At 40.1% G+C, this 14268-nt stretch overlaps 1 protein-coding gene across 1 annotated transcript in view; it reads right to left on the reverse strand.

Moving 5' to 3' along the window:
• The window catches only part of si:dkey-100n23.5 (cyclic AMP receptor-like protein A), a 79432-nt gene that overhangs the window by 17397 nt on the left and 47767 nt on the right, over nucleotides 1–14268 (reverse strand). Inside the window, exon 12 of the mRNA XM_024286116.2 lies at nucleotides 2907–3054. Coding sequence (XP_024141884.1) covers nucleotides 2907–3054 — 148 coding nt within the window. The remainder of the gene's footprint in view (nucleotides 1–2906; nucleotides 3055–14268) is intronic.

Below are 14268 nucleotides of genomic sequence, written 5' to 3' on the forward strand. Positions count from 1 at the left end.
ATTCAGCTTACAGCATTCACACTAGCATTATCGCAGGAAATGCTATACATCTCATTTTTAGTTAGTTTAAAGCTAATGATGGTTAAGATGTGTGCTTTACATCCAGTTTGCTCATGACCCGATTAGTCGACTAATCGGGAAAAATAATCAGTGATTAGTCGACTATTAAAATAATTGTTTGTGGCAGCATTGCCGCCTTTTAATGCTATGAGCTGTTGACACCACAATTGTATCAATATTTTGTGCATCTTGAGTTTTAAACAGCTTGACAAACTGTTTAAAGAAAGTTAGCTGCATAATAGTTGTGCTTTTTTATTTGCTTTATTAAATTAGCATCAAAGACTAAACTTTGGGCTTGCTTTTTTTCTCTTAACTGTATAGTTTTTAGTCCGTCGCTAAATTATAAACAAAATAAGCTAAAGATATTAGTATCCGATCTTGATGTCGGTTACAAGCAAGAAAAAAAACTATTATTTTTAAGCCTTTAATATTGGACATGTTGCTGGTGACACCTCCGCAAATCGTTTAAACGATCAACTTGAATCACGTAAAGCGGCCTTACACCAATATGCAACAATTTATGTTAGCTGCTTTGCTCATTTGCCGGATTTTTTGTTGATTCCGCTTTTCTCTCTGTGTCAGAATCAGCTAATTTACGATGATTGCGTAAGTACTTCACCACTGTGCTAGGTTGAATATCAACGCAAGAGTGTTTCTTCCTGCTTTAGAATCTGCTGGAATTTTGTTAATTGCATAAACAGTTGAAGAGCTACAACAGTCAAAAGTATGTTAACCCTTCAGTGTTAAATGGTTAAAGTAAGGATAGTAGTGCTAAGAAAATATTAGCAGCAATTTAAAACTATAGTTTATGAATAAAAAATGTCAATTTTTCCTCATAATGAAAGTCTCTAAGTTCCAGCGACATTTGCAGATGTTTTTTGTTGTTTTGTTCATCAGTCAAACTTTCCTTTGATTTCATTATCCATTTTGACTCAAATTTCCAAACAGGCAACACATCTAACACTTATTTCATTTTTTGACCCATTTCCAAGGTTGAAGAAAATCAAGCTTTAAATTTCAACCAAGTCAAACTCAACTCTGTCGAGCAACACGTGCAAAGAGGGTGGCGTATAAAAAGAGTTTCAGCCAGCTAGGTCAGAGTAGAGGCTTATGAAATGAATTCCAACTTTCACTTGCTAAAGAAAGTGCACCTTGAGCCAAAAGAATCTCAACTGCATCCATATTCTCCGCTCAGCATGCTTCTCACATTCAGCCATCTTCCTATGAGGTACAGTATGCCTGCCCTGGTTAGCTTGCCTGCTGTAGCAGCTGAAAAACTTTTGAATACTGAGCAAGTTTTTTGAATGAATTCCAGTTGGGAAAACAGTTCCCTGCATAACCTGCTGAGATTTATTTTGCCTAAATGACTAAATAAAACGAAACCAGAGTCAATTTGAGCTCATGAAATAAGCGACATATGTGGATGCAGACGGCATCAGGTCAATGGAGTCAAACAAGTGTTGCATTCAAGGGCAGTAGAAGCATTTACTTTTCAACATGCTATTTAAAGACCACTCTGGTGAAAACTGTGTTGTGTAGAATGTTTCTGATGATGAAGGACATATACGGCTGCAGGAGAAAATATGGGAACCCTTTCGAATTACTTGCTTTTGTGCATAAACTGAACACATGATTGTGTTCAATAAGAACATGAAAACATTTTGGTATGATTTAAGCAAGTTTTGTTTTCCTCCATCGTGATTTCGATTGAAATTTAAAAGAAACACATCATGTGGTCATTTCGTACAGGGATTGAGGTAATCCCAAAGGGTTCACATACTTTCACTTGCAACTGTATAACAAAAAATAAGATAAAAAAAAATGTAAGCTTAATGAAATTGTGAATCAGGAGCAGATGAAAGAATGTGGTTTGAAAAAGCTTGTAGCTGTTTGTGATGTAGAAAATACACTGGCAGTAGGGATGTAAAAGATAAGGTATCGAAAAATTGATCGGGCAGTGGGAATAACAGCAGTATCGGTTAGGGATATGACAAAAAAATTATATTTATATATATGTATTGATTAAGCAACTTCAATATTATTTAAAAACCACAGATAAGAACAAGATTATCTTGGTTAAAGGGTATAGAATTAATCAAGTAGTAAATAATCAATTTCTGGCAAAGTGCAGTTTCTCTTTCTGTTTTTTTTCTACCATCTTTGTCTTTTTATGTACATGCAATGCAAACAAAAAGATGTCCAATCATAAAATTGCTTCTTCCAGGTCACACCTCATGTGAGAGGGAAAGATACACACCCCAACTGGGCGGGCAAACAAAAATGTCATTTTTGTTGCATCGGTAATGTTAGGTTGGGCATGTGAGGGGCTATAAGATAGGGGAAAAATGTGTAAAGAGATGAATAGCGGGAAGTGGGGCAGGCTTACTCTAGGCCAACTGTTCCGCTCACAACTCAGAGGCAAATTTCTAATGAATTATTGCTGCTCTGCAGAAACTATGTCCTATAAAAGTTTTTTATTTTGGCAAAAAACAGCATAATTAAAATTAAAAGACCACTGGGGAGGATTTTATAATGGATCAAAATATGATTGAAATGGGACTTTAAGTTAAAAAAATGATTTAAATGGTAGTGTTAAATTAGACAAGACGCTTTGCCCACAATATACTGAAGTTTAAATATCATAAGTCATATCTTCACAGATTTATTAAGCCACAGATCTTGGTTTTCAAAGGGGTCTTTGAGGATTAGTCTTTGTTGAAGCGTCAGACACCTGAAAGCACTAAATGTGTCCCACCAAGTTGGACTGAAGTGACCTATAAAAACTTCTTTTTTCAAGCACATAAGAAGCATTTCCCGAATGTGCTATAAATGTGTGGTTTCTGTACCTGCATGCCGGTTGGGCTCAGGAGGTTCCACCAGTCTCTGTCCAGGCCAAACACAAAGGCATTGGCCAGGCCATGCAGGGGTGCTGAGAGGACGTGCAGAAGGGTGAGGGAGAAGGAAGGGTCCTGCGGGTAGAAGGCGTTGTGGAGTCTACGGGACGAGACAGAGAAGCACACATAAACACTGAGTTAATCAGGAAAAGAGGAAGTCGTAAACAGAGATACATCCCGCAGCAGAGCTTCAAATGCGCGGCTGAGGCAGCGGAAGACAGACGGCAGTGGGAGAAACCGGAGGAAAAAAGAGAGCAAGAGGTTGACAAAGCCACAAAAAGAGAGTGAAAGAGAGGCAGAGGACAAGTGAGTGACAGAGTGAGGGACAGGGTTAGTGAGAGAGGTAATGAGAGCAAGTGGCAAAGGCAGAAAAAGAAGGAGCAAGAGAGGGAAAGGGGAGGGCAAAAGAGCGGGCGAGCTTTATATCAGCGTTTAAGAGCCCATTAGGCAGCATGAGACGGCTGGGCTGACACATTCTTGGCTGCTGCTTCGACAGCACGCAGCACTTTACAAGGACAGGGAGATGTGTAGCGCTCAACTGGCTTCCTCTGCTTCACGCCGCTTTCCATCAGCTCCATTTCCAGCTTTTCTGACCACAGTTTCAGCATCTTCAATGCTTTCCCCTCAGTACACATTTAAACCAAACTGATCAGGCCCGACTCAGACAAAATCATTTCTATCTTTCAGGAGAAGTCATTTTCGTCTAAACTCATCAGGCTGATCTTCGGTTCCGTTCTTTTCAATTTTGCCCCCTTTTGCCTGGAACCCGGAGCACAATTAGGGGAAGAACATGATATGGTGAGGTGTGCCTGGAAAGTAATGGCTGCCTCCGAGAACGATGCTGCTTAGCCATTAACCCCGGATTAACCCTGTATTAGCGCTGCTCGCTGGGTTAGCCCGCCGCTAATGTCTTTTATTGATCCATTAGCGAGAGAATCAAACCGCATGCGGCTCGTGGCGTTTTCTGCATGTGTTGTGTTCACGGTGTGCAGTGAAATCCCAGTGACACCTGGGTCAAGGAAGTTACCCAAAAACCATTGGTGTTCCCAAAGGAACAAACTATAAAATAAAAACAAAGCATGGATTTGCTATGGTTAAAGCTCTATAGAAACGTCTGTTTTTGGAAAATAACTTTTTTTTTTTTTACATAAACGGCAGGAACTAAGACAAAATAGTCATAAGATTTTTAAGGTGTTCTTTAAAAAAATAATCAAACATATTTTTATGTACAACTTAAGAGGTTCATTTAAAAGGATTGTTTCAAACAGGGAAGCAAATAAAAATAATTGATTTATGAAAAAAATTCATATTAAGAAACCATGTAGTCCCTTTCAACTGTTTTGATCATTTAGTTGATGGAGAATTGAGCTGATGGGCAACTGGTTGAATTGGTCTTTATCTTCCAAACGCTCTTTTGAACTTTGGACATATGCTACCAAAATCTTCAGTTTTTTCCAAGTCTGAAGTCTTAGTGACATGCACCTGTACAGAGAGTTGCAGGTGCAGCAGATTTTTGGGTCTTCTGGACCCTTAAAGGGGGTAGACAGGAGTGGTCACATTGTGAAGGGATTGTGCGCAGGTGTCTTGGAAGATGAATGTTTAGATGTTTAGAAGCAAAAACGTTCATTGAGATAGACAAAAGAAAAGTTTTGTTTAATAAAAACATGGGATTCAGCAGTCAGAAAATGTTCATTTTTGATCTTTGAAATGAACGTTAAAATGTGGAAACACATCATGTTCATCAAAGCTAACTGTTCAAAAATGTTAACAGAACACACATTTTTCTCTTTTTATTTGAAATTACCCAAGATAATTGTTTCATTGTACTTTGAAACAGGGTTTTCAAAAGTAAAATACAAAAAAAAACCATGGAAATAAATAAAATATAATTAAACTGTTGACAAATCAGAATAGTCAACCGTGGTAGCTGTAGGCTGACATGTACCAAGCAGTAGAAGCCAAAATTCCTTTGAAAATTGTATATTTATTCATTTGCTTTCATTTTTTTCCTCCAGTTTGTCCCTAAATTAGATAATAAACTGTATTTCCATGACACATATGCACAAAACTTTTATCAAAATCCAAGAGATGTTGAAAAAACATAATTTTGCAATTACACTGTTTCCATTAAATCATAATTAAGCAAATAAACACAAACCAACACACGCAATAAGTCAATTAAAAAACATGGTGATGGATGTGAACAGTACTTAGATTTACAGCAGATGCATTCAAATTTCTAGCGTTCATTATCATCTATCAAAGGAGACGTTGGCGTCTTATTCAGACCATGGGGCGGCGAGTTACGTGGAGTGGCTACAGATGAAGCGATTCAAACATGGTTGGGGATTTTACAGAGGTGCTGTGGATCCATCCATATGACATGCTTAACATTTGATGAGCTGTGTGATGTTGTGGGACTTCTTCGTGGTATTCCGTTCTTGGTCACATGACTCATCTAATTTGCACAGGCTATGCTCTCAAAATGGGTTGATGACTGGAATGTACCATTTCAGTTCCACGTCTTCTTTTCCGTTCACAATGTTTGAGGAATACAAACAGATTTGTCAAACATCTGAAAACAGCCTGATTAATGTTGTTAACAATGAGTTTGACATAAATTTACTGACCAACTAGAAAAGCTGCAAACAAAAAATGCATAAGCTAAAGGTAGCTAATATTTCATTTTGAAAATGATAACAGGATAAATGAAGGCCAACTTTCATCTTTAGCTATTAGCTTTATGAGCTAATAAAAACTAACACGAAATGAGAAGAACTTCTACAAAAAAATGGATTCAGATTTTCAGAATTTTTATGGTGGAGGTTAAAATTTATGTGGACAATAAAGGTAGGGCCAACATTATTTATTTCTTTTATTTTTTACATTTTATGAAAATATTCATATTCTAGCAAGTAGAAAAGAAAAAATAATAACTTTAAAATCAAATGTGACCCTAAGAGATTCATTTTTTCTGATAAAAATATGTGAATTAAAATGGATCAAATTGTCAGTTTAGAGTTTTAATGCAACTAAAGAGCCTTAGTGAGGGTCAAAATTAAAAATGTCCTTTTATTCCTGAATTATTATGATTTTTTTGTGAATGTGTGAAAGATTGTCTCATGTCTGATTGCTATGACATCCTTTTTTCTAGATTAAATATGCTTTTTCCTTCCTGTGTAAGGGGAACAGATCAATATTCTTTTGACATAAACATACATGCTACAATAAAAATTGCACAAAAGACTTTCTTTATGGTTCAAACCTGATCCAGAGCAGTCCTCGGCAGCCGTGAACCTCACCCCACCTCACAGGAACATTCAGTCCAGACTGAAATCAAACCAAATGAGGCTTCTGCTAAACAAGTTCAATTGCAGGAGAAATCCATAGCAGATTTAGGTCTGGTAATGGGATTTGTTGGCATTAGGAGAAACGTCAAACATATTGGCAGGTTTATCTGGCAAAAAGAGAGTCTTTCAGCGACAGATGGTTTAAGTACTAAGAAGTCATCAGAGACATAGACCTAAATATCTGGTTTTAAGGTAACGAAGGAAACGCAAAAGAGGAAATAATACTAAATGTGAAAGACAAAGTGTTAAAATGAATTAGATAAATAAATAAATATCCAACCAAGCTGCAGCGAGACAAAACAAAACTGCATTAATGTCATTTCAAACGCGAGCATGACGAGAACAAATGATTGAAACAAAAAATTTACAGATTGAATCAACAAATGTGTACCATATTTCTGAAAATATAAGGTTTGTATGTTTGAATGCCTGCCTGACACAATAGTTTATTTAAAAATAAAGATTATCTAGCATATTCTCTCCATGTTTCCTTGTATTATCAAACTATGGCGTGAGGCAGCTGGTTCTAAAACTGTAAAGCTTTTTATTTGGTAAATGATGGTAAGTGTGGGGAAAGCACTAGTTCTCGCTTGTCAGAACATTTAGTAAACCGCTTTCCAACATAACAAAGCAGTAGTCATCTTTAGTTAATTCATCTGCTTTCCATGGGTTAAGAAAAACACCAAAAGTAGTGGACTTTTCTGGTTAACTTTTACCCCAATTCAAGCTTTTTTAAAATGAAATTCCCCCTCTTCTCTTTCGTAAATTGCAATCTTTCTAATGTGTCTTTAACTTTGACATCCTTTTATATTTTGTCTTCAGAATTTAGGAAAAGTTTTATATTAAATTATCAAGACTATTTCAGCATTTTCATGGATGAAAGTTGGTTGGTGAAAAAAAAAAAACTGCAAAAAGACAATAATGAAAACAGGTCACACATCTATAGATGGCAAAGTCTCTGTGTAACTCAAACTATATGTATTTCTATTCAAAGCACCAGAAGCATCAGTCACTAGTGCAACCATGTAATTATCAACAACCTCACAATCTAGCTTCCTTTGCAAATTGCAAGGAAAACTAAATTCACACGGTTACACCTGGAAAAGTATACAGAATAGAACATTTCAAGATTAAAAAAGAATTCTAAAAAGTGTTTGACAATGTTTTTCCATCAGGAAGAATGAATCCTTGCATTCTGATTCCGTAGTATCAAGTGATCTTGGTAAGAACTTCTACGTGAGAACATAATTCATGGATTGAGAATATGGAAGACTGAGAGACCAATCTTAATAAAAAGCATGGCTTTGTCTAACACCCATTGTAAAAAAAAATTGCCTAAAAAGTCATTTTTGTGATCAGGTTCACATCTGTTTAAAGGGTAACCAAACCAGGAAGTCGGAGGCTGACTCCACCCACTGCCGAAATTTGAAAATCCAGTCAGAGGGGTGGGGCTTGGGGGCTGGACTGTTATTACTGGATCTGCAGATCATGACGTCAGACTTCTGAAAATTACATGGTTTGACCAATCACAAAATCCAAATGTAATACTACATTACAGCCTGTAGGGGGCAGCACGCAGGCAATTTTTGACTCAATTTGAAAAATTAAACAGTTTTATTTCAATTAGTCCAAAAAATTGGCCATAACCAACAGACAGCACTTTTAAAGCCCCATTTATAGAGAACAACAGCCAAAAAAAGTTAATTTAGGGTTTGGTTACCCTTGTACATTTTGGCTTCTGTTTCATTTCTGGATACACACCTAACATGGGAAACTATCACATCCAACTGTGTTATATTTTAATATGTGTTTTAATGTGTAATATTTTAAATGAAAAAAATTACAAGCAAAAAGTGACAGACCTGGCATCAGGATCCCCTTCCTAAATACAGGCAAACTAGCCTAGCAGCTGTTGAAGATGCCCAGTGAGTCAGCGACATTTGACGTGGAGGCTAGCAGGCACAGCATACCTTTGAGGCGTCTGATTCGTCGGTTTAAGACTTGAATAACTTGCACTAAAGGAAACAAAATCTAGAACATAAGTGAGGACTATCAAGAAGATGTTAAAGAAGGTCAAGAACGGTTATTCTGATAAATAGAATGACTGAGTAACAAACAGCTGTTTATTTCTCATTTGAAGTCTATGGGATTGTGGCTTCTTGGAGCCAGTGGGTACTTCCTGTTAGGAACATGAGGGTGGAGTGGTCAATCAGTGGCTGAATCTGATTTGCTCCTCTACCCTTATGTCTTCGTCCTATGTCTTCATTTATCCCTCCAAGCGAAAAGACATGGAAAAAGTAGTGTCTTCAATTTTGATGTTACTACCGCTTGATCAATAGTCGCCAGAGATTTACGTTAGCCTGTAGCTGCTAGCGCTCGGAAAATACTTAAAATCGGTTTTACAACTTTAAAAAGTCATGCAAAAAGTCAATATTTGCATTTAAGTGTAAACTTCTGTGATTCAGAGCACACATATGTAAAGAAATGCATTTCTCTTCCAAGAATTGTCCCTACATTTGGAGTACGAGGGAGAAGAAATTCGGATTCGCAAAAAGTGCTGATCACAGCCCCCCACTGGTGACTTGGTGAACTGGGACTAGTCAGTTAAAAATTTAAATGACCTTTAAACTGAAAGCCAAAGAGTTGCAACTTCTTCAGACATTTTCCACTAAAGTGAAGCACTCAAGAGCTTGTGAACAACGGTGCCTTCAAAACCTCTCAAGAATAATAAATCGCTTCTTAACAGCCGAACACTTTGTAAGCGGGTTTGAGGATGCACCCATGAGTGGGACTCATTCAAGTCAACAAGTCTGGTCACAATTGAAAGATACCACCTTGTTTTTAAACCGATCCAGAAACAGCACTATGCTGATGTGCTAAAGATAAATGTGGAGTCCATAGCTGCAGCGGCTGAGTCACACTAAATTATATAAAAAGGGTTGAGGCCTCAGGAAATGTATGTCACGGAATAAGAAATACAGGCCAAAATAATAATAATTTAAAGAAAAAAAAGAGTTTTAAAAAAAATACCATGTGCACATGTTAAGATAAACTGGTGGCCATATGAAATCTGCGGCCTATGCTAGTTTAGCACATCCTGTGGGGCTTACAAACAGAAAATATCCAAGTAACCTGCATGTGTGTCTGAGCCTTTGATAATGACACAGCCATTCAAATAACATTGTCATTATCATCAGGAGAATACAGAGCTGGTCGTAGAGCTGAGGGAGCTAATTCAAGAGTTAGACATAAAGAGTAAGACTATGATGTCACCACTAACTATATTTTATATATTACTGCATATATTACAAGCAAGAACTTTAGAAAAAACTAAAAGGAGGTCAAGGTTCCTACCAAAAACTTTCTTACAGTCCTACGCCGATCATCATCCAGCCATACGGTTTTGTTCCAGATGCCAGGTCAGACAAGAAAAAATAGACGTATATGGATCTAGTCGTTTACAAGTCGCCTTTATAAGAATGGACCAAAGCAGGGAGCTTCTCTGACTTGCCGATTGTAGCTTCTACATCACACCTACAAGCTTTTTCCAACAGGATTTTTTCATCTGTTCCTGATTCACAAGGATTTGAATAAATAAATACTGAAATGCTATTTAAGCTCAGTTATCTTTAGACATGTCCTCGAATTGGAAAACTCCATTGGTCTGGACTGAGTCCGCTTAATTTGGTTCGGATCAAGTCCTGAACCTTGGTCTTTGTTCAGATTAGCATCTACCAGACCTTTCTGCTTTGAACTTAAATCTGTAAACAAAACCATATGACTAAAGATCTCTTCAGTCACTGCCCAGACATGATGAAGATGAGGTAAAGCAACAAGAGAAACAATTAATAGAAGTCCTAAACTTTGCAATCCTTGTTGGGATTTATTCAAACTTAATATTTCCCAATTTTGAACGTCTGTATCAACCTCACGTACAAAACTTTTTACTGCTACTTTGGTACAGTGAAGGCACGCTGCCAGACGTTGGTTATGAAGGTACCCTGATAAGAGTTTATTGTCAGGAAATCAGTGTGAGAAGCAATGTGTATCACGTTAAAAGTTGTTTTAATGAACCTGCATTCATCTGAACAAATTTCAATCAGTTGCTTTTGCATTACTGCTCCACAGTTGTTCACAGCTTTCTATTCACATCCCGTAATACCTGGTTACCGTGGTCATTTTGGTCTAGTTGTTCTGCTCTGAGAACAGAGTCTATTTGGACTGAGGAACTCAGAGTGAACTGAAGTTCAGTCCGTTTGGAAACGAACTCAGAACACATGGAAAGATGGGCCCAAAGTGGTTCCTGGTCCGGGACCATGGTCCTCTTGGGTGTATTCACACTGGAAATTTGTTCTGGGAGAAATAAACGGGTTCACTCTAAGCAAACCAAGCCTGTTCAATCTGAATCCAAACTTAAAATCACAATTTTTATTATTGAGGGTCTTTAACCGGACCGGCTGAGATGCCCTTTAACTTTAAAAAACTGGACTCTGTGCTAAAAACAGGCTGCTCTCCTTCCTTCATTTCCCATAAAACCCAGTGACAACTGGAGGAGAACAGCACAGATGATTACAGAGATTCGTCTCCAAATCTGCTTATAATCCCCTCTTATCCTCTTTTGCAGGGAGGATTCCAGGTTTATTTGCTATTAATCCGTCTCCATTTGCCTTCCAACAAGTTTTAATAGAGAGAAAAACCACAAGTTGGGTTAGCCAGAGGTTGGAGATACACCTGTTAAGAGACCCTACCTTCTGTCGTGCTACGTAAGGGTGTCAACTAAATGTCTAGACACATCTTAAAATAAAACCAACCGCCCGGGCAACGAAGCGTGGAGTGGTGTGTGTCCTGGTGCTCGTCTGAGTGAGGACCATTTCGAAGCAAGGCTGGCTGTTTTCTGGGTTAGCGTACCGCGGTATCTCGGAGGACCAGACCAGCTGCTGCTCACATTCATTTCACTTCCCATTAAAGGTGAAATAAATCAGGAGTCCCCACACAACCTCCTTAGAGACGCAGGAAGCACACACACGCAATCACGCAGAGGAAGTGGAAAGCGTGCAGATTTAAATAAACACGCATGACTGCCTGTGTGTGTGCTGAAAGGTGTCTACATGCAGCACAACACGGGCTGCGTGCGCTGCGAGTGTCAGAGGGAGAGGAAATGCAGGGGTTGTGTGTGCGCCTGTGTGTGCGTCTGCCGTCGTGTGCGAGCTTCTGACAGCGGAGCGGTGAGAGTGACTGGGTCTGTGTGAAGGGGGGCTATTTCTGGCGTCTCATTTTTTTTTTTTTTTCCTGCTGCCGCAAAGAAACACGATCGGCGTCCGGGAAACGAGAGCTGGCAGCAAGCAATCATCAGCCTGCCACGCACACACAGACACACACACAAGCGTGCGCGCTCGCTCGCACACACTAAAGACAGCGCCTCGCAGTGCCGAGCAACACGCGCCATGGCAACGGAACAGCCGCAATTAGAGGCGAAGAGCCTTTCCCTCCATCGAGGGAGAGACGGAGACTAAAATGAAAGGAAGATCGAGCAGGCGAGAGAGAAAGAGAGGCAGGAAAAGGGGAAGGATGGGGGGGGCAGAGACGAGTGTTAGAGAAACAGCATGGTGGAGGAAAGGAGGGGAAAAAAGAGGAGGAGAGCACGATGAAGACGTGGAAATCAGGAGGAGAGAGGTTGAGAAGCGAAATGAGGGCCCGGAGAGCTGGGGAGGAGGGGTGAGGAGGAGGTGAGGAGGGGTGAGGGCAAAGGGGATGAAGCCGAGAAAAAAAAAAAAAAAAAAGACTGGAAAGCAGAAGAGGCCAGAGGAGGAAGAGGAGAAATATCCAAAAAGACAGATTGAAAGACATGAGTGAGACAAACAAAAGAGATTACAAGAGAGAGGAGATAAGACGGAAAAAAAGGCGAGGAGGTTAGATAGGAAGGGATGGGGGGGAGGCTGGCGGTGCTGTTTCTCCGGTGTGAGCCGGGCTAATGAAAGATGAATGAGGGAGGCAGCGGTGGGAAGGAGAGTGTGGCTGCGGGCGATGCCTGGCTGAGCTGCTGCGTGTGTGTTTGTTGGGGTTGTGCGTGCGGCGCAGTTGAGCGAGTCTCACAACAGGGATGATATTGTGTATACAACATCAGGAGCAAATGGTCAACAATAATACACACCCGTACGTGCTCATAAACACGAAGACGCGCGCAAACACCGCTCGGAGCCGCCGCCTGCTACCACCTGTGCGCACGCAGTCAATCATTAGCACTCGCGCAGCGTCTCCCAGCCTTGCTCACTTATTCAGACCCTCCATCTATCACGCTGTCAGTCACTCTTTGAACCCGTCTCTCCCGCCCTCCAGAGTCTCCGCAAAATCTCTCAGTCGTTGCCTCTCGCTATCTCTTCCAATATCCCACCTTGCCACTCAGTCAATACCACTTTCCCGCCATCAATTTCCTTCCTCCCTCTGGCAGGGATCACCTTTTTGTTTGCGCCTAATTGTTGTGCCGAGCGTCCTCTGAGGCGGTGGGAGGACGCCGAGGAGAACTCTTCTCAAAGATCAACCGAAACCTGACATTATTTTAATATAAACAAATAAATAAATCATTTCCATTTCATATGGGTGGCCGTGGTGTAGAGGTAAGGCGGTTGACCTCTGATAGGAAGATTGCAGGTTCGATTCTCGCTTTGTCCCCCCATATGTCGAAGTGTCCTTGGGCCAGACACTGAATCCCACATTTCCTCTGGTGGTTATAGGTTGGCGCCAGTGTTCAAAGCAGAGCCGCCATCAGTGTGTGTGAGTGTGTCTGTGCATGGAGCAACGGAACTGTGACTGTAAAGCCTTCGAAGAAGGTAGAAAAGCGCTATGCAAGTATACAGCATTTATTTATTTTTTTGTTAATCTCTATGATTTAATGACTTCCTAAACTCAGGAAGTCCTTGCAATACTCAAGGTCAAAATTTTCCAACTTTTTTGTTATACAAAAAAAGAGCCCTGCGCATGTGCTATTTGCCTCAGAGAATGGGAAGGATCAAAGCAAAAAGAGGTCAGCAACCTTTTGAAGAGTCGGTCATTACAGACCTCTAAACTTTTTGTGGCCTTCAGATTAGCCAAAGAACAGTGTGAAGCTCATGGAATGAGGTTCCACGGCTGAACAACTGCATTTGAGCCGAACATCACTTTGTGAAACAAAAAGATGTTGGGCTCTAGAGCGGCGAGTAAATGTTCTCTGGAGTCACATCAGTTTCTTTTCTGGTAATTTGACGGTCAAGCCTGCCTTCTGTAGTACTTCTCCAACTGTTTTGAGCCAAGTGTAAAGTTTGGTGGACGAAGGAAATGGCTGGGAACGGTCCGTTCCAGCGAAAACTGCACACTAGCGCTCAAAGAAAAGCACATAAGACGGATTTGCGGTAGGGCGTTCGACTCTTGATCGGAAGATTATGGGTTTGATTCCCGCCATGTGTTAAAGTGTCCTTGGGCAAGACACTACACCCCACTTTGCCTCTGGTGGAAGGATGGCGCCAGTGTTTGGCAGCGGAGTCACCACCAGTGTGTGAATGTGTGTGTGAATGGGACTGTGAATGGGACTGTGACTGTAAAGCACTTAGGGCCTTCAAGGAAGGTAGAAAAACGCTATACAATTATACACTTTTTACTATTTAAAGACATAGATGAGCGAGTTTTGAGTAGAAGAACTCGACCTCAACTTGGTAGAACACCAGACCTTCTGTCCAACATTAAGGTCAGACAATGGTAATGTGCTTCTGAGAGAAAGGCTAAATATTTAGAACATTTGGAAAGCTTTTCCAGAAAGTTGAAGCTGTTATAGTGGCAAAAGGTAGAGCCACATTAGACCCAATAGATTATGAAGCAAGGGTGACCCAACTGTGACCGAACCGTCTACACAGGAAACTATACAACACCCCTTTTTACTGAATATTCTTATCAGTGACTGGAGAAACTGAGTTTCTTTCCATAGACATTGTCAG

Source organism: Oryzias melastigma, linkage group LG21 (genome assembly GCF_002922805.2).
Source record: "Oryzias melastigma strain HK-1 linkage group LG21, ASM292280v2, whole genome shotgun sequence".
In the NCBI taxonomy this organism is placed as follows: Eukaryota; Metazoa; Chordata; class Actinopteri; order Beloniformes; family Adrianichthyidae; genus Oryzias; species Oryzias melastigma.